This window comes from Mobula hypostoma, chromosome 18 (assembly GCF_963921235.1).
Source record: "Mobula hypostoma chromosome 18, sMobHyp1.1, whole genome shotgun sequence".
In the NCBI taxonomy this organism is placed as follows: Eukaryota; Metazoa; Chordata; class Chondrichthyes; order Myliobatiformes; family Myliobatidae; genus Mobula; species Mobula hypostoma.
This window is the reverse complement of record NC_086114.1, coordinates 32,152,814-32,173,598: the sequence shown is the minus strand read 5'-3', so window position 1 is coordinate 32,173,598 and position 20,785 is coordinate 32,152,814. Positions and strand designations below refer to the sequence as shown.

Sequence of the window (20,785 nt, the reverse complement as noted above, 5' to 3'; positions counted from 1 at the left end):
CCCATTCTTCTTTGCAAAACTGCTGAAGCTCTGTCAGATTGCATGGGGATCATGAGTGAACAGCCCTTTTAAAGTCCAGCTACAAATTTTCAACTGGATTGAGGTCTGGACTCTGACCTGGCCACTCCAGGACTTAAACTTTGTTGTTTTGAAACCATTCCTGTGTAGCTTTGGCTTTATACTTGAGTTCCTGTCTTGCTGGAAAACAAGTCTTCTTCCAAGTCACAGTTCTCTTGCAAACTGCATCAGGTTATCCTGCCAAGATTTCCCTGTATTTTGCTGCATTAGTTTTACCCTCTACCTTCTCAAGCCTTCCAGGGCCTGCTGCAGTGAAGCATCCCCACAGCACAATGCAGCCACCGCCATGCTTTACGGTAGAGATGGTATGTTTTTGATGTGCGGCGTTTGGCTTATGCCAAACACAGCATTTAGTCTAATGGCCAAAAAGCTTAATTCTGGCTTCATCAGATCATCAAACCTTCCAGCTGACTTCAGAGTCTCCCATGTGCCTTCTGGCAAACTCTAGCCGAGATTTCCTGTGGGATATTTTCAATAGTGGCTTTCTCTTTGCCACTCTCCCATAAAGTTGCGACTGGTGAAGCACCTGGACAACAGTTGTTGTATGTGCGGTCTCTCCCATCTCAGCCTCTGAAGCTTGTAACTCTTCCAGAGTTGTCATATTGTCTCTTGGTGTCCTCCCTCACTCGTCCCCTTCTTGCATAGTCACTCAATTTTTGAGGACAGCCTGCTCTAGGCAGATTTATAGCTGTGCCATATTCTTCCCATTTCTTGATGATTGACTTAACTGTACTCTAAGGGATATTCAGTGACTTGAGAATTTTCTTGTTTCTATCTCCTGACTTGTGCTTTTCAATAACCTTTTCACAGAGTTGCTTGGAGTGTTCTTTTGTCTTCCTGGTGTAGTTTTTGCCAGGATACTGACTCACCAGCAGTTGAACCTTCCAGATATAGGTGTATTTTTACTACAATCAATTGAGACACCTTGATTGCACACAGTGATCTCCATTTAACTAATTATATGACTTCTAAAACCAATTGGCTGCACCAGTGATGATTTGATGTGTCATATTAAAGGGTGGTGAATAGTTAAGCAATCAATTATTTTGTGTTTAATATTTGTAATTAATTTAGATCATTTTGTGGAGATCTGTTTACACTTTGACACGAGTCTTTTTCTGTTGATCAGTGTAAAAAAAAACAAATTAAACCCACTGTGATTCAGTGTTGTAGAACAATAAAACATGAAAACTTCTAAGGGAAATGAATACTTTTTATAGGCACTGTACACACAAGCAAACAAAAGAACATTCCTCGAGACCATGATGTACCCACAGTACATATATCTCACACACAAATAAAACAAAATATTACCGCAAATAAAATGCATGTCAAGTGCATAGTACGGTGAACAACTTAGTGTCCTAGTGACGAGACCTTGGTTGGTGGTAGGGTATTCATTAATCTCACAGCCTGAGGGAAGAATCTCAAGTCTGGTGCTGATGCTCCGGTATCTCCTTCCTGATGGTAGTGTGTCGAAGAGATTATGGGATTGGTGGTAGGAATCCTCAACAACCTTTTGAGCCCTTCGTGCCCTTTGCATACAGCACTCTCAGTAAATGCCACAGATGGGGGTGGGGAGGGAGACCCAGTGATCGTCTTGACTGTTTTTACTGCCCACTTAGGGTCTTGGGGTCCATTGCCTTGTAGCCTTTGAACCACACAATGATGCAGACATTTTTGATGGTGTAGAAAGTTGTTAGAATGGAGGTTGGGGAGTCTTGCATTGACTGAACTTTCCAATGGGAAATGGGCTTGGATCTATGTCCTGGTGACCAAATAAATAATTTTTGTTTTCTGACTTTTAGGACCTGAAGCCAAGCAACATAGTCGTGAAAGCAGACTGTACATTGAAGATCTTAGACTTTGGACTGGCAAGAACAGCAGGAACTAGTTTCCTGATGACACCTTATGTGGTTACACGATACTACCGTGCTCCAGAGGTCATTCTAGGAATGGGATATAAAGAAAATGGTTAGTGCACTCTGACCTATGTGCTTATATAGGAAGATGACTTTTCTGTTTAGGTCCATCAAAATTGTAACATTTTGTTCCTATTGAGTTAATTCTGCATTAAACCACTGGGTTAAATCTCTACCTGTAAGGAAGGGTTTTACTTTCATCCCATCTTTCCATCATTGTTCTTATTTTGTGTAACTTCTAATGTTAATTGAATTACTCTTAACTACTGAAAGATCTACCTGGGTAAATCTTAATTGTTGAATTGGTATTAAAGTTCCATAGGAGCTTTAAGTTTCTATTTTACAACTTTATACCCTGTAATTACCATGCACAGCTAAAGAAAATTATATTTTGGAAGGAATTTTGTTAGTAATTAAGGAATTCTAAAACTCTAGAGCATTTTAATGAAAATGTATCTATGTTCAGAAGACCAATCTGCTTTCATATAGTGAAGATCAAAGTAAAATGAAAAATGTTTAAAACTCGAGCTTGCAAATAGTGCTTTCCTCTCAAAAAATAACCTAAAATTATATTCTTCTTCATGTCTCTGCTAATAATCTGTTGGTTAATATAGTGACAAGGCTTGAGTTGGGGAATACATGGGCCTTTAAATTTTGGGTTTAAAGTCATTTGCTTTGAAAAATTGAAAGTTTACTTCTGAAGATGACAGCAGTGGCTAACAGATTTCACACAATCTTCCCAAAAGTGATGAAAATTAAACCTAGCATTCTGTGAGCCAAAAGGGCAACTTGAAATGATGGTGGCATTAAAGGTATGCCAAAATAGCAATTATTTTATATTTGATTCATGAAGGATTTTAGAAATGTGCATTAATGAAACTTCAAGTTAATTACTGATACTTCTAGTGAGTTCAGTTGTTGACGAGCTATTTTTCTCTCCTGTAACATGATAAATATCACTTTCAGTAAATGCTAGAGGTTTTTAATCTTATCATAAAGTTCATTGGTGAAGAAAAGATTTTTTTTACATCTGTGGATTGAAGGATGCAGTATGTCAAATTAATTTGCATTTATGATAACGTTGAATTGGATATACTGAATATAGATGTGCTTTCTTTTTATTAATCCATCTCTATGTGCTACTATAAATGTGCTCCATCACGTCATAACTGCATTTGTTATACGTAGAGGTGGGTGGGGCAGAGTTGGGAGCTACATTAACGTCATGATTTTCCAGCTATGTATTGTTTTGTGGGTGTCCGACACACTTAATATATGTAAGACTTGTGTTTCAATTATAAATGGTAATTTTGGTAGCATCTGCTTCAACAAAATAACTTGCCCTTTTTTTATGATGTAAACTTGTAGTGGATTTATGGTCTGTTGGGTGCATAATGGGAGAAATGGTGCGTCACAAAATCCTCTTTCCAGGAAGGGACTGTATCCTTAATGCTGATTGCAGTGGTTCTGTAAAGGCAATTTAATTTTGCCATTTCAAAATAAAGCCCTGGATAATTGATGCAATTTTTTTTTTCAAAACAGTTTTAAAATTGTTTTCCCTGCCATGATTATAAATTAACTCAGTTAGGATTCAGCTATTCTTTGCAAATTTCTCTTTAGGGAGGCTGCATCTGGCGATGGGACATACAGTCTCTGCTGGTTATTTTGTTTTTTTTTTAGTTTGTATGTACTGACCATCTATGCTAAATCTGTTGTGACTGTATACCTGTGACCCTGCATTGCTTATATGTCTGTGTCTGGCCCGTGTAGTTTCATAGATAATAATTCTGTTATTGGCTATTTTGATATTAAATTTAACTCTTTAGTGATGTTTAGTTCTGAGTTCATTGACTATAAGCACCACAGATTGCAGTTTTATGGCCAGGTTGAAATAGAACATTCCAAATATCACCATGGGTAAAAGGTACATAGATGGTAATAGAATGGGGGAAATATCCAACTTTAAACAACATTTGAGTAAATCCTATAATTAATTGCTGTCCAGGAGCCAGACACAAACAACCTCTTTCTCCAGCATTTCTCAGTATTTTGGTCAGATTGCAACTTGTCCTTATTTGTCTGTTTGATCTCTTTTTTTTAGTTGAATCCAGTTTCTGCATGTTAATTTCATGTCATTGCATTTTGTTTTCAGTTGATATCTGGTCAGTTGGGTGCATCATGGGAGAAATGATCAGAGGTGGTGTGTTGTTCCCTGGTACAGACCGTATCCTTCCCTTTGACCTTAAGCATTGTGTGCAAAGGTTCAGTTTAGTAATCCAGAATCCCATGTGTTTGCAAGTCATGTTTCTTCCTTCCTGTCTTAGGGTGTTGCATGGTTAAAGCAATTTAATAGCGCATTTTAGAGCATTATCTGATTTCCCTTGCATGTGTCATTATTTCATCATGTATTTCTGTTGATACAATGAAGATATTTAAATGCAGGTTTAGCATTGAAATTCCAGTACAAAACTATAGAGAATAACAGGACATGGGGTTACGTCCATGCTTTCTCTGAAAACTTGTTGGCCTGGTTTTAGCCACTTTGTTGCAAACTGTTGCATGTGGAGCCAAATTCTCCACAGTATTTTTGGCAGTGTCAATTGACAGACTACAGAGCAGCCCCTATAGCTATTTTGGTGTAAGACATTTATAAGACTATGAAACATGTCCACCAAGATGAAATTGACCATTTTGTGGTTTTTCTTTTCTCTCTTTACCTTGATGTGTGTCAAACCTTGATCTTTAAAATGTGCTTCCATTGGTGCTCAGCTAACATGAAGTATTGAGACCTGTTTGTATTGAGTGCTCAATGTATCACAGGCACAAGTTTTTTTATTTTTACATGTAGACAATGAACAAGGTTTTCTAATCTATGACCTTTGAAATCGATCGACTAGCTTTATGTCTAACCCAGCTGGGATCCCATGTACAAACATCTGTAATTATAATGTGCAAATTCTATACAGACTCTGGATCTGTATTTCATATCAGACTCTGCCTTGTATTTTTTCAAATTTTTGTTGGTATTTAATATACTTGACCTCTGCGGTTAAATGCAATTGAATGTTTCGTTCCCCTCAAACAGAAGTTAGTAATTCAGAAAATGGAAAATAGTTCTTGACTTAACGATATTAGTAAGTGTCTTTAGCTAAACAAAGGCACTAAAATATATATGGTTATTCTCATTTTACAATGTAAAGAAGCATGCTTAATTTAAACTGCCTGTAGTGATTTTAAAATATTGCCACACTATATCTTTATTCCAGCATTGTTTGTCACCCTGCCTTGGGCTTTTTTGTCATCCCCTAAATACTCACCTGATTTAAGCGTGGCTATAATTTAGTTGGGAATCTCTGACAAACCCATGTTTAAAACTACAGTGTCTCCTTTGACAAATTTAAGTGGATTGTTTTGAAATACATTTGATTCACTGTCATGCCCATAACTTACTGAGGTGTAGATAATAAACTTTGGAAGCTTCCAACTTGTTTGTAAAATAATTTCCAGCTTTTAAAGAGATTTTATAATCATTTCACAAATCTTGAAAGAGTAATCTTAGAGTTTTGTTTAAATTTATGGTTCCAAATTATATTTCACTGCTTTGAATGAATAAGTATTACCCAAATGACTTCAAAGTGATAATTCTAAAGTTGATGAAACAGCTTAGCTGTTTTTTTGTGTGCCGCATCTGCAATATTTTTCTCAGCTGCTAACTCTAGACATTGATCAGTGGAACAAAGTGATTGAGCAATTAGGAACACCGGCCTCTGAGTTCATGAAGAAGTTACAACCAACAGTTAGGACGTATGTTGAGAACAGGCCCAAGTATACAGGCTACAGTTTTGAGAAACTCTTTCCAGATGTTCTCTTCCCTGCGGACTCTGAGCACAATAAACTGAAAGGTATGGAAAGGTACAGTTTCTACTGACTCAAATGCCATTTTAATACTTTTTATATAGTGTTTATATGAATAAGGAATGTTGTTTTGCAGCTTATGATAGTACTGCACTTAAAGTTACCCTAATAGATGCCCTTCAGAAGATGCTTTTTGAACGAAAGGCTTTTAGAATTGTTGTTTTCTTTTACTCATTGGCTTCTTCACTCATGGGTTCAGTAGCCAACTGGTAGAATAGTTAATGCTGCAGTTACAGTCCCTGAACTTTCTGGAGTTCAACTTATTCACACTTCCTTTTTCAACTGAGAGGTAACCGTATTTGATGGTTTTCTCATCTCATGGTGGATGGTTTTGAGACTGATTTATTATTGAGCCACCAGGGTGCCTTTGTGCTATTGAAAATGTAAGATACTGAACCATCAGGTTGATGAGTTGTTATCACTTGCTGTTTCTATGGTTGAAGCTTCTGGAATCAATTAAGTCTTGGGGCCTTTCATTTATAGGTAGCTTCTCGGTGAGATACTCAGTTCAGCATGAATCCATGTGGGTGGGGAAAAACTGTTAAGGCTAACAGAGAAGCACAACTCAACTGCAGAACAACTGTACGTTGTATTTCCTCCATAACTCCTCTCTCTACACAGGTTATCAATCCTGTTGTATTTCCCCTGCAAGCAACAGTTTATACTGAACGCATTAATCATTTATCCTTAGATGGTTTTTAGTCAGAAGTTAGTACTGTAGCCATTTCAGATATTTTGTGTATGACCCCTTGCAAACTTCCCATGTTCTCCATGGTCATTTGTTTGATATGACCTTCCCCTTTATTCATTTTGTCTTCCCTCCTTATTATCTTGTATAGAAATTATGATGTCCAGCCATTAGAACATGAAGCTGTCTGACAGAGGTGTTTGAATTTGTCTGCAGTCTAAAACTTGCTAATGTCTATTTCTCCCAGTCACACTCCTTTTGAGTACAGAATCAGAAGCAGGTTAGACATCTCGCTGTTTAGATGATTTCTTTTTAACAATGGCATTGTTACATAGGTGTCTAAAAGAAGAACTGTGTTTGTATCCCACAAACAGTTATTACATCCTGTTTAAGAGTTCAGCATTAACAATGAATTGCCCATGTACCCTTCGAATGGGAATTGCAGTCATTTTTAGTTTACATAGAACCGTGTACGTTTGCTGAACGTATCTGGCCATGATTTGTAATACGAGATTGAATAACATAAAGTTGTATGTTTGCTGGATGTATTAGCAACTAACAGCTATCTGATTAGGTAAAGAACAAATGTATTATATTTACAGTTTTGATAATCTGTAAAATGAAGCATCTTGTATTTAAATAAGAGCAGCTTGGTGTAAAGTATTTGTTGCAAGAATTCTGTGTGATGCTGAATCAATCTGATAGCTTCCAGCAGAGCAGCAGACTGAGCTCATTATAACCATATTGGCCCTTCAAACAATCGATCTGCTAGTTCATTCTTTCCATTTCATGTACATTATCCATACAGCCAATGATCAAATATGTTCTGATTTGGCTTGTTGACTGAAATTCCTACTGTCTTAATTGATATCAGCCTTGGCTCAGTGGGCACAGTCATCTCTCAGAACATCGTGCGTTTAAGCTGTGACTCAGACTTTGTTGTATAATCTGTTCTTTGAAAGATTGCACTGTTTTTACTCCAGCATGTAAGCATCTTAGAAACTAGAGGAGCTTTTCAAAGTAAATTTCTTCCAATGACCTAGAGTTGATTTGCTTTATGCCTATTGCCTGCCTTGTTTTGATGTACATTCCCTGTTATTAAGCATATTGGCTGCTTTCTAATTTGTGGAAGTCACTAAATTAAAGCAACTTTAAAAAAAAAGGGATCTAGTGCTTTTCCAGTGTATATAACAAATAAATTCTTCTCTGGCTTCAAGTCAGGTACGGGTATCGATTACAACTTGCGTTTTGATGACAAATTCTACCACCTTCATCATGAAGATGGCAGAGTTTATCATCGAAATGCTGGTTATAATTGATACCTGTACCCGGCTGGAAGACTGAGAAGAGTTTATAGAGCAACTTGATTTATTCCGTATTAAAGGAATAAAGTTACACATCAATTTTTTAATGTATGATCTACAGCCAAATTTAATTAATCTCTTACCTCAGAATCATCAACTAAAGATGTTTACTTTGGATTCCTTTGTGCCTCATTGACTCACAAAATCACTTTTTATTGTGCTTATTGTAACATTTATATAATGTTTACAGATATTCAATTTGACAATTAGCAATGCTTAACTAGAGGCTTCCATTCTTTGTTACAGCAAGTCAAGCCAGAGACTTGTTGTGTAAAATGCTTGTAATAGATGCATCGAAGAGGATTTCAGTGGATGACGCACTGCAGCATCCTTACATTAATGTTTGGTATGATCCTGCGGAAGTAGAAGCTGTAAGTATTGAGCCTTCTTACTTACTTAATGCCTGTTACGGTCGCTGGCATTTAGGGCAGCAATGAAGGTCCTCCATCTCTTGTCTGTCCGTACTTCTGCACACAGATATAGAAGGATTCTATATTGTTTCTGTTACAATTTATTTTGACCAGTCAGGTTGTTAGCCTGGAAGACCGGTGGGCCACTCTTGGTCTGGCCACTACCCTTTGACCTGTTTGGCGTGGGTGACCTACCAAGGGCCAAAGCACAAGGCCCTGACTCCATCCAGCATAGCTCTCAGGGTCATTGAGGCACGCAGGCCTCCAAACCATGACAAGGTTGTGGTCCTCTTGGGTATTGAGCTTTCACGCAGTGTTAACTTGAACAGACATTATCCAATATGCATATAAAACATACCTTCAAGCATGAAGTAAACAGTTCAAACATCATTTCTAAAATGTTTGCACGGTGAATTAAAAAAATACTTTTTTTTTATTTTATTTTTATTTGGATAAGGAATTCACAATTATCATGTACTTTTTTCACACATATAACCTTTTCCATTTTTTTATATGTATAAAACTACAATTATTTATACATTCTTAAGTACACATTGAGATGATATAAAAGGAAAATAAACATTTAAATAGATAATTATGTACTGTGGTAAATCTAACCTATTAGGCTAAGTAATGAAATTAGTTGTTAAGAAAAATGGTAATAATAGTTTCCATACAACCCTTCTGGACCATTTCCACTGGTCCAAAATGTTGCATACAAGCCTATATACCAACCATTGTAGGTGTTTATATCCCAATTTGTTCGTGCTTGTTCCTGCCCGCAGACATAATTATCCAATCCCTATGTACTTATTTACTTAATTTTTTCATTTTTTTTATCCCTTTCCCAAATCTTTCCCTTTACTTGTGTTAATTCTCTATTTTCCAAAAAAAAACAAACATTTAGACTAGGGGTGCTTACGTTAGCAATATTACTGTGTTGATGAGAAGAGCAATATAAATCATTAGGAGAGTCATCTAAAGTCTGCTCGCATTGGGGTTATATATTCAATCCATTTATTCCAGATTTGATAAAATGTTTCTTTTTGAGTTCTCAGGGAGTAAGTCAACTTTTCCATTTTAAATATTTCCAAGATAATTTCGTACCAATCTTCTAATGTAGGTGGTATTGGATTTAGCCATTTTCTAATGATTGATTTCTTACTTGCCGCTAAGAGGGCCTGCAGCAACTTTATATCTTCCTTCTGTTCAAGGAACAATACATGCCCCAAATAGAGCGTCTCAAAGTTCAGAGGTATCTGGGACCTAAGTACCTTAACTAATGTTCTATGAATACCTTCCCAAAATAGACTTAATTTAGGGCAATCCCAGAAAATATGAAAATGATTTGCCTCCTTAGAGCCGCACCTTCTCCAACACATCACATTTGTATCTTTATATTTTTCCTGATATGGGGTCTTGAAGTATCTTATAATGTTTTTCCAACAATGTTCTCTCCAAGTCAAAGAATTAGTCGAGGACCATTGAAAGCTGCAGATTTTCCCCCAAGCCTCCTCTGAAAGTACCAACCCCGCTTCTTTCTCCCACTTCTCTTTAATATACAGTGTATTTACATTTTTAGCATGGGAGAGTGCATTATATAGGCGAGAAACTGATTTACTAGGTATTGAACTGCAAGCCGAATTCAGAATCTTGAAAAATTCTAATTCTACTGTTGATAGGTCTGTATATCTACAACTCTGGTTAACATAGTTTCGTATTTGAGGGTACCTATAAAAGTCATTATGTTCTAGGCCATGTTTGTCCTGCAGGATTTGGAAACTTTGTAATACTCTTTTATCTATAAATGAGAGGTAGGTTGTAAGACCTTTCTTTATCCATACCTCAAATCTTTTATCTCCTCTGTTGGGAAGGAATTCGGTATCATATGCACACCATCTAAAGAGTTTTAACATGTTATTAATTCCACATGAATTAACCACCTTCTGCCATACTTTTAATGTAAGATTTATCCAAGCATTATTAAATTTTTTCAACTGGGCCATCAATCCTTTGTCAGCTATTGAGGCCTGAAGAGGAAAACTGTCAACTAATCCAAATTCTATTTCCTTCCATCTAGCCTTATATTCCCTATTACACCAATATAACAGAGGGGTTATCTGTGAGGCATAAAAATAATTTCTCAGGCAAGGAAGAACCATACCTCCTCCTTCCTTCCCTAACTGTAAGGTGTTATATCGAATTCTAGGTTTCCTTCCTTGCCAAATGAAGCGGGAAATCCATTTGTCCCATTCCCTGAATTGATTATCATCCACCTCCACTGGTAAAGTACGGAAAAGATATAATAACCGAGGAAGAATATTCATTTTTATAGTATTTATCCTTGAATTTAAACTTAAAAAGGGGATAAGATTCCATCTATGCATATCTGCTTTTATCTCTGAGATTAATGGCCCATAATTTACCTGTGACAGTGTTGAAAGATCCTTCGGCAGGGTTATTCCTAAATATTTTAATGATTTAGCTTCCCACTTAAGATCGTATGTATCCTGCAATTTTTTGGATGGTGTATAATTTAGAGACATAACCTGCGTTTTCTTTACATTTATTTTATAACCTGATATTTTCCCAAAGTCATCCAACAGTGTAAACAATCCTATAAATGATTTTTCTGGTTCACTCAGATAGACCAAAACATCATCTGCGAATAGCGCCACTTTCTGTTCAATCCCTGCCACCTTGATACCTTTTACGATTTCGCTCTGTCTTATTAGTTGGGCAAGTGGTTCAATATATAGCGCAAAAAGGAGAGGAGAAATTGGGCATCCCTGTCTAGTGCCTCTCTCTAAAATGAAGGAGTCAGAGAGGTCCCCATTTATCTTAATTCGGGCTATAGGGCTGTCATATAGAGTCTGAATTACTTTAATAAACCTTTCTTGAAAGCCGAATCTTCTTAACACTCTGTATAGGAATGCCCAACGAACCGAATCAAAAGCTTTCTCAGCGTCCAATCCTACTACCATTGTCTCTGTCTCTTCTTATTAACCTGTTCTAATATGTGCAGAGTTCTCCTTATGTTGTCCTGTGTTTGTCTTTGTTGAATAAATCCAGTCTGGTCTAAATGGATTAGGCCAGGTAAAAGCTTTTCCAATCTGCGCGCTAATATAGATGTAAATAGTTTGTAATCTAAATTAAGAACACTAATTGGCCGATAATTGCCACATTCTAGTTTTACCCTCTTTAGGAATAACTGAAATAATCGCTTCTCTCCAGGAAGGTGGAGTTTCTCCTCTCTGCAAGATCCAATTAAAGGTGTTAAGTAGTAATGGGGCTAACTGTGTCTTCAGGGACTTGTACCACTCTGAGGTAAACCCATCAGAACCCGGGGACTTTCCAGCCTTTAACCTAGAGATGGCCACGTTCAGTTCTTTGACAGTTACTGGTTCTAATAAACTTTCATTTTGTAAATCTGTAAGTTTAGGTAGATCTAAAAAATTCAATACACTGTCTATATAGGGCTCATTGGGGGCCCGGGGTTGGGAGTACAGCTCTCGATAATATGTTTCAAAACTCTCTTGAATTTTCCCTATTGTACTCTCCACAAGCTTTGTCTTTGGATTCTTTATTTTATGAATTGTATTGTCTGCTTGTTGTTTTCGTAATTTATATGCTAATAATCTAGCTGATTTACCTCCTACTTCATAATTCTTTTGTCTCAGGTAAAGAAAATTTCTTTGAGTTTCCAACGTATAAATATCATCAATTTCACTTTGCAATTTCCTAATTTCCTGTTTTCGATTTGAATTACTTTTGTTGCTATCTACAACTTGAAGTTGTTTTATTTTTCCTTGAAGGTCTGCTAATTTTTGTGCATTAATTTTTTTCATGTGAGTAGTAATGGAAATAATTTTCCCTCTCAGTACAGCTTTCAATGTATCCCATAAAATCACTGGTGATGTTTCTCCCGTATCATTAAGGTCTAGATATTCTTTGATTTCTCCCCTTAATCTCTCCATTACTTTCGGGTTATTGAGTATATGTGAGTTTAGCCTCCATAGTGTTTTCCTCATTTTCCTTTCCAGGATTAGAGACATAGAGACTGGGCTATGATCCGACAGATCAATTGTTGCAATATTACAGTTTTTTATCCTGAGTCCATCTGTATTAAAGATAAAGAAATAGTCTATCCTTGAATAGGCTGAATGAGGGAAAGAGTAATATGTATAATCTTTACTAGTAGGGTGTAATTCCCTCCAGACATCTATAATTCCCAACTCCTCCATCAATGAATTCACTTTCCGAGTCAGAGGTTTATTCTGAGTAACTATTCTTGAAGAATCTAATATAGGATTTAATCTAATATTAAAATCCCCTCCACAAATTACTACCCCTCGAGAACTGACCATTAGGTCAAAAATGTGTCTATAAAATGACCATTCACTACCTGGAGGAGCATAAACATTCAGCAATGTTATTTCTGTACCTTCTATTCTTCCTGTGATTTTTACAAACCGTCCTTCTTTGTCTCTAATCTCTGAAATATGTTCATAATTAAGAGTACTTGATATTAAAGTAGCTACCCCTCTTTTGTGACTCAATTTATATGATGAATAAAATACATGCTTAAAGCCCATTCTTTTTAATTTTCCATGTTCAGATTGGCTCATATGTGTTTCCTGGAGGAAAGCTATTTGTGCCCTCTCTTTTTTCAATTTAGACATAATCTTATTTCTTTTAATTGGATTCAAAACCCCATTAACATTATAGGAAATTATTTTTACCAATTCAGTTTGCATTTTTCTCTAGTAGAAAAAAAGCACTCTCCTTTTCTAACCAAACAGTAAGCAATCCCTTCTCAACAGTAAACCAAGACATATAACCACACCCTAGACATTTCTGAACGTATAACATTTGAAAATTTTTCCCGACTTCCCACAGTGAGGCCTGAGCACCGACCCGCCTCAGTTCAGAGGGATAACCTCTATCTTCACCCTGTGTTAGAGGGCCCTCAGCAGTTTGAATAATCATAGAGAATTTTCTCCTATTTATGTCTCGACCATATTGCTATCATTCAAGTTATTCCGCCTAGTTTATTTTCAGTTACCAGTTTTCATTTTACTTTTAAGTCCGATTTACTCTTTTCAGTCATTTCTCTTAATTAATCTGTATTCTCTGTACATTCGCGTCTGAATATTTGCAGCTTTTCCTTGTAGTTTGACACTCTGGTTCGAGTGGAGCGTCCTCGCCCCACTAACTGCCACGACTTCTGCCAAATCCTCTCCAGTAGCGACTCCGGTTGGGTGATAACTTTAATAGGTACTCCCCGGTCCGCCAGGTCCAACGTTGCCTCCTCCACCGTAGCGTAAGTTTTTGTCCCTTCGTCGTAAAAGACTCTCAGCCGAGCTGGATACAGGGTCTGGAATCTGATGTTGTTTTCCTTCAGGACTCTCCGTGTTTCCGTATATTCCTTCCGTCTGGCAAGAATCCCCGGTGCGTAGTCGTGGTCTAAACTGATTTTGCAGTTGTTCCACATGAAACCTTTCTTTTGCCATGCTCTTTTAAGCACCTCTTCCTTCGTTCTGTAACTGAGAAATCTGATCAGAATCGATCTGGGCTGGGCGCCTGCCGGAGGCTGTGGTGCCAACGCGCGGTGAGCCCTTTCTATCTGTAGGTCTTTTGCGGCCGGTATATCAAGGTTCTCTCTAAGCAGCTTCTCCACAAAGGGAATCATCAATCCGGGTTTACCTTCGGTTCCTTCGGGAACTCCGTAGATCCTCACATTTTCCCTTCTCGAGCGGCCTTCTTGATCTATTAGTTTCCACTGGAGCTGGTCTTGTAGCTTCAGCATTTCTGCTATCACTTCCTCGGCGTTTTGTAGCTTCTCTTCAATTCCAACAATCCTCGCTTTGGCTTCATCTATCCGCGAATTAGTTTTTACTATTTCTCCTTTAATATCTTCCAGCTGTTTGCTGTTATCTTGTCGGAACTCGCGAATCTTGCCAAGAATCAAAGACAGAGTCACCGATTCCCCCTCATTATCTCCGTCCTGGCTTGCCGTGGGGGAGCTAGGCCCGTCGCCTTGCTGCATCTCTTTATGTTTATCAGTCTTCGAAGCGGACTTTTTATTCTTGTTCTTAGACATCATCCTTGCCCCTTTTATTAATATAGTTATGCAATATTAAGTATTTGTCTAAATTCGATTTTGGGGCAGTTTACCTTCTTTTTTGTCGAGAGACCTTTTCCTTACGCTGCCATTCCCTTGATGACCCGGAAGTCCCCCCCAAAAAAATACTTTTCAACAGAAAATAAATTTCCTCATACACGAGATCTGAGTAGGCACAGGACAGGCCTAAGAACATCTCAAGACCACAAGTAGGTTATATATCCTCTCTAACTGGTTTACCTTAGCAGATTTGTCTTTTTTCTTGATTTCTTCCCTACCTCCTATCTTTTTCTTTATTTAGTGTTAAGAAATGTTTTCATCTAATGTCTCCAATATGTTCATAATTGCCCATTTACAAGCTGCTGGGAGAGCATTAAAAAATTTAGTTAGTGAGTCGGTACAACATTGTGGGCTGAAGGGCCTGTAATGTGCTGTAAATTTTTATGTTCTATGAATAAAACTCTTGTTCCTTATGATAATTTTCAGTTCACATTGTTCAGAACTCTGAGCATGTTTTCTTAGTCGTGATTAACTGTTGTATCATGATCTTATGTTGCTACGCAGATCGACTTTATAGCAATTAGTTTTGCAAAGTAATGTGGTACATTACTCATAGTTTACCCACTGCTGTTTAGTATCACCTTTTCTGTGGAAAGAAACACTGATTTAATGGCATATTAGTATAGACAGTGTAGATTTCCTTTTTTTTTGCTACATGATTGCTTCAATGGGGTAGGGAGTTTCTACCTTAGTGAAGAACAAATTTCGCACAGGATTCAGGTACTAGAATGTTCTTGTATATTTCCTGAGCTGACTGAAAGTTTAGGAGACCTAGCATCAAATATCCAACATTAATTTCTATTTTGTGGGGTCAGTGCTAGCATTCCTGCCTCAGAATATAAAAGTACAGCCAGAGTAAACCAAATTAACTACCCACTCTTTGCTGCATATAAATTAATAAACTTGGCAGTTAAGTTAGTAATTTAGTTTCCATCTAAAGTTTTGTTTATTAGTTGCAATACATTTTGAGGTATGAAAGAGCAGTGGAACTGTAATAGTTTTAGTGGTGGGATACCATGTATGTTATGTGGTATGCAGCTTCATTGTCAAACTTGCCATAACAATGATGGTTTAATTAACCACTGGTTTAATATTTACAGTTATGTTGTTCTAGAAATATGGATTGTCATCTGTTGGTCAATGAAACTAAGTGGCCTAGAAATTCCTCAGTGCCCACAGGCATTTGCTAAGGTGTCTTGCATGAGGCTGCTTAACAAGTTAAACCCTATAGTGTTACAGGGAAGGTACGGCATGGGATAGAGGAATGGCTGACAGGCAAGAGGTAACCAGTGGGAGTAAAGAGGGCCTTTTCTGGTTGGCTGCCAGTGGTGTTGCTCAAGCGCCAGTATTGGGACCACTACTTTTCACCGTGTTTGTCAATGACTTGGATAATGGAATTGATTGCTTTGTGGCAAAGATTGGGGATGATACAACGATAGGTGGAGGGTTAGGCAGTGTTGAGGAAGCTGGGTAAGACTTGGACAAATTGGAAGAATGGGCAAAAAGTGGCAGATGGAATACAGTGTTGGGATATGTATGATAATGCAGTTTGATAAAAGGAACAATAGTGCGGACTATTATCTAAATGGGGAGAAGGTTCAAACATCAGCGGTGCAGAGGGACTTGGGAGTCCTTTTGCAGGATTCCCAGAAGGTTAATTTACATGTTGAGTCTATGGTAAAGAAGTCAAATGCAATGTTGCCATTTATTTCAAGGGGAATAGAATATAAAAGCAGGGAGGTAATGCTGTGGCTTTATAAGACACTAGTCAGCCCACAATTGGAGTATTAATCAACAGTTTTGGGCCCCTTATCTCAGAATGGATTGTTGACATTGGAGAGAGTCCAGAGGAGGTTCACAAGAATGATTCCGGGAATGAAGGAGTTAACATATGTGGAGTATTTGGCAGTTTTGGGCCTCTACCCACTGGAAATTAGAAGAATGTGGGGGAGATCTCATTGAAACTTACCGAATTTTGGAAGAACTGGATGAGGTTGATGTTCCTAAAGTGGTGGTATCCAGAACTAGAGGGCTCAGCCTCAAAATTGTGTGGAGGCCTTTTAGAACAGAAGTAAAGAGGAATTGTTTTTAGCCAGAGAGTGGTGAATCTGTGAAATGCTTTGTCATAAACTGTAGTGGAGGCCGTGGGTATATTTAAGGTAGAGTCCTTAGGTATATTTAAGGTAGAGGTTGATCGTTTCCTGATCGGTCAGGGCATCAAAGGATTTGGCAAGAATGCAAGTGTATGGGATTGAGTGGGATCAGCCATGATGGAATGGTAGAGCAGATTCAATGGGCTGAATGGCTTAATTCTGCTCCTATGTCTTACGGTTTTAAGGTGTGTTAATATGTCGCAATGCTGCATGTCGATAATGCTACTGAATTACTTCTGTTTGCCTTCCTTCCCATGTGTGACATTCCTTATCTGTGTATTGTAAGAAGGAAAATGGCAAGTAAGTTCGGGAATGAAATTTGGTCTTAAACTGGGGTCCAGTAGTTGGAATGAGGCCATTGGATTGGGTCTGGTGTCGATTGAGGTTAGAGTATAGGGTGTCTGAGGGATCTCGTGCAAATAATGGGTTGATGGTTAGAAATTTGAGAGGTTGGTATGATTGGGCCAGAGGGTCAGATTATTTTGGGGAATGGGATGGCGGGGGTGGATGAAGAGGATGGAGGTGAGTTGGGTCACCAGGTAAGAACCTCAGGGTGATTGCTCATGGGTTGAATGCTTTGGGGAGGAACTTGGCTTAATGCAGTGAGAAAATACACTCGAGGGCATGAGGGATGTGATTTTAAGACTGTACTTCTGTTTCTCAGTGTTGGGCTAAGACCTGCTCAGGAAATTCTAGTTTGCAGTGCCCTTAAAAACTGCTTATATTCTGAGTGGTCAGAGATGGGCAAACCTCAGGACACATGTTAATTTCTGCAATACCTTTCCACTGTGAATGATATTGCTAGTAGTGGATCAGACATGCAGAATGTTTCTTTGACTTAAGTGTTACTTACAACTGAAAGAATTTGGCTGTCTCTCTGGAATGGCGTGATTTGCCTCAAACAAATGTATTCTTCATAAGAATGATCTTCCCTCCTACTTGCATTACGGGAAAGAACATTTGCTGCTTATCATATTTCTAGTCAAATGTGTTGAGCATTCCAACATGAAGTCAATAAAAGTGAATGGATTTGGAACAGGAAGAAGTAGAATTTCTGCAGAGTATTCCCTTGTTTCTGGAACCAGAAATAGAATATGGTTTAATGCTGTAGATATTTCTTACAGGAACCTGATTGCATGTGAGCTGTGCTCCGTTGTCCTGTTAAAAGAAGTTTCAGGGACAAGTTGACTGGTTTTGTGCTGATTTATCAATTAAGTGGTTAGAAGTTAGGCTTAGCCTTGGAGGCCATGTGAAGTCGCATGAACACAGCAAGCGCACAAGTAACCAAAACCACCACACAGCTACCAGTCAGAGGGGATCCCAATTACAAGCCTCAGGTCAACCAACCTGTTTTCAGTTGAAAATGGTGATATAGAAATGGTAATTAGGAGTAGAAATAGGCCACTTAGCCCACTGATGATATTCAGTTGTTTGGTATGTTCATGGCTTACCACCTAATTCATTCCGTGATTTTGTGTTTTATGCCCCTTGCCTTCTTTACCTGGTAGTACTGTATCTAACTCCTCCTTGAATAAATTTAATAACTTAGCTTCAAAACTGCTTTTGTTATTGGAGAACACAACATATGGGTAAAGGAGCTTCCCATCTCAGTCCCAAATGACCTAACTTGTATCCTTAAGCCTCTGGATTTCCCCACCACTGGAAATGTTCTTGTCAAGCCCAGGAACTTTATATGTTTCAATGAGGTCCCCTTTGTTCTATTAAACTATAGCAAATGTAACCCCAGTAATCCAGGTCCCTCTCTATAATGTCAGTCCTACGATCCTGGTGAACCTTAGCTCTACACTCCCTCCATATCAAGAATATTCTTCTTTGGATAAGAGAACAAAAGTGCACAGAATACTCATTATTGTTTCACCCAGGCTCAGTACAATTGCAGCAAACTGTCTTGCTGCTGTATGCAGTTCCTCTTACTTTGAAAGCCAGTGCATCATTTGTCACATAAACTGTTTTCTGCACATTCATGCTTATTTCCTAAGATTGATGTACAAAGACACTTGGGTCTCACTGTACCTTCTCCTTTCCCTACCCCTCATTGTTGAGACCATCTGCCTTTTGTCCACATCCTGCTACATCTGGTGTGTATTTGCCCACTCCTTCATAGAAACATAGAAAACCTACAGCACAATACAGGCCCTTTAGACAATAGACAATAGGTGCAGGAGTAGGCCATTCGGCCCTTCGAGCCTGCACCACCATTCACTGTGATCATGGCTGATCACCTACAATCAGTACCCTGTCCTGCCTTCTCCCCATATCCCTTCACTCCACTATCTTTGAGCTCTATCTAATTCTTTCTTGAAAGAATCCAGAGAATTGGCCTCCACTGCCTTCTTAGGAGAGCATTCCATAGATCCACAACCCTCTCTGTGAAAAAGTTTTTCCTCAACTCCATTCTAAATGGTGTACCCCTTATTCTTAAACTGTGGCCTCTGGTTCCGGACTCCCCCAACATTGGGAACAAGTTTCCTGCCTCTAGCGTGTCCAATCCCTTAATAATTTATATGTTTCAATCAGATCCCCTTTCATCCTTCTAAGTTCCAGTGTATACAAGCCCAGTCGCTCCAATCTTTCAATGTATGACATTCCTGCCATCCCTGGAATTAACCCAGTGAACCTACGCTGTACTCCCTCCATAGCAAGAATGTCCTTCCTCAAATTTGGAGACCAAAACTGCACACAATACTCCAGGTGGGGTCTCACCAGGGCCTTGTACAACTGCAGAAGGACCTCTTTGCTCCTATACTCATCTCCCCTTGTTATGAAGGCCAACATGCCATTAGCTTTTTTCACTGCCTGCTGTACCTGTATGCTTACTTTCAAAGACTGATGAACAAGGACACCCAGATCTCATTGTACTTCCCCTTTTCCTAACTTGACACCATTCAGATAGTAATCTGCCTTCCTGTTCTTGCCACCAAAGTGGATAACCTTTAGCCACAAAGCTGTGCTGAACATGTTCTTACCTTAGAACTACCTAGGCTTACACCCATAGTCCCCTATTTTTCTAAGCTCCATGTACGCATCCAGGAGTCATTTAAAAGACCCTATCGTTCCCGCCTCCACCACCACTGCCGGCAGCCCATTCCACGCACTCACCACTCTCTGCGTAAAAACTCCCTGTAGTCTTGTTTTCAGGACCTCCTCCCTTTTCCTACTTATGTCCTTGATACCAATATGTACCCAGACTTCTGGCTGTTCTCCTTCCCACTTCAAGATATCCTGGACGCGATCAGAAACATCTTAGAACCTGGCACCTGGGAGGCAAACTACCAACCGTGTTTCTTTCCTGTGTTCACAGAATCGCCTGTCTGACCCCCTAACTGTCGAGTCCCCTATCACTACTGCCATTCTCTTCCTTTCCCTACCCATCTCAGCTACAGGGCCAGAGGCACTGCTGCTGTTGCTTCCCCCAGGTAGGCCGGCTCCCCCAACAGTACTCAAACAGGAGTGTTTATTGTTAAGGGGGACAGCCACTGGGGTACCCTTTAGCATTTGCCTCTTGCCCTTCAAGTGTTGATGTTCTCCTGAACTGCAAGCATAATCTGTTTGTGCTCTGTTGAACTATAGCCACTATTTTTTAGTCTTGAATGTTGGAGATAATTCTGAACCTTGGATTTAAAATGTGCTTTCAGATAAGACATTGTTCAGACATTAAGTGAGCCGGCCGTTACATTTTTTTTCTGTCAGCATGTGTATGCTGTTCTCCATCGATCAAGAATTTGTTTAATGAGATCTCAATTTGTTTTTCCAGCCTCCACCCAAGATATATGACAAGCAGTTAGATGAGCGGGATCATACTATAGATGAATGGAAAGGTAATGTGATGTGGCCTGCAAGCAGGTTTGGAGACTTGCTACATGTTTGGGATATTCATGCACAGGTGTTTTTACAAAACAATCTGTGCACACAATGATATTTATAATAGTGTTGCATCTGGTGGGTACATAAGGGGAAATTCCTGGTATAATGAGGGTGTGGACCAAAGGAAGTGTATGGAGTAAGCCATTTGGCGACTGGTTTAGAGCTTCACAAAAGCACCACTGATTT

General features: G+C 38.7%; 1 protein-coding gene across 4 annotated transcripts in view; it reads left to right on the top strand.

The window, feature by feature from the left end:
* mapk8b (mitogen-activated protein kinase 8b) overlaps window positions 1-20,785 on the top strand; it is a 142,565-nt gene that overhangs the window by 103,841 nt on the left and 17,939 nt on the right. For 3 of the 4 annotated variants that reach the window (XM_063070668.1, XM_063070666.1, XM_063070669.1), the window contains 5 exons: window positions 1,887-2,052; window positions 4,153-4,224; window positions 5,720-5,902; window positions 8,214-8,338; window positions 20,490-20,553. In XM_063070668.1, the coding sequence (XP_062926738.1) occupies window positions 1,887-2,052; window positions 4,153-4,224; window positions 5,720-5,902; window positions 8,214-8,338; window positions 20,490-20,553 (610 nt within the window). Of the gene's footprint in view, window positions 1-1,886; window positions 2,053-3,368; window positions 3,441-4,152; window positions 4,225-5,719; window positions 5,903-8,213; window positions 8,339-20,489; window positions 20,554-20,785 lie in introns of all 4 variants that reach the window. The other variant, XM_063070667.1, reaches the window with a different exon arrangement.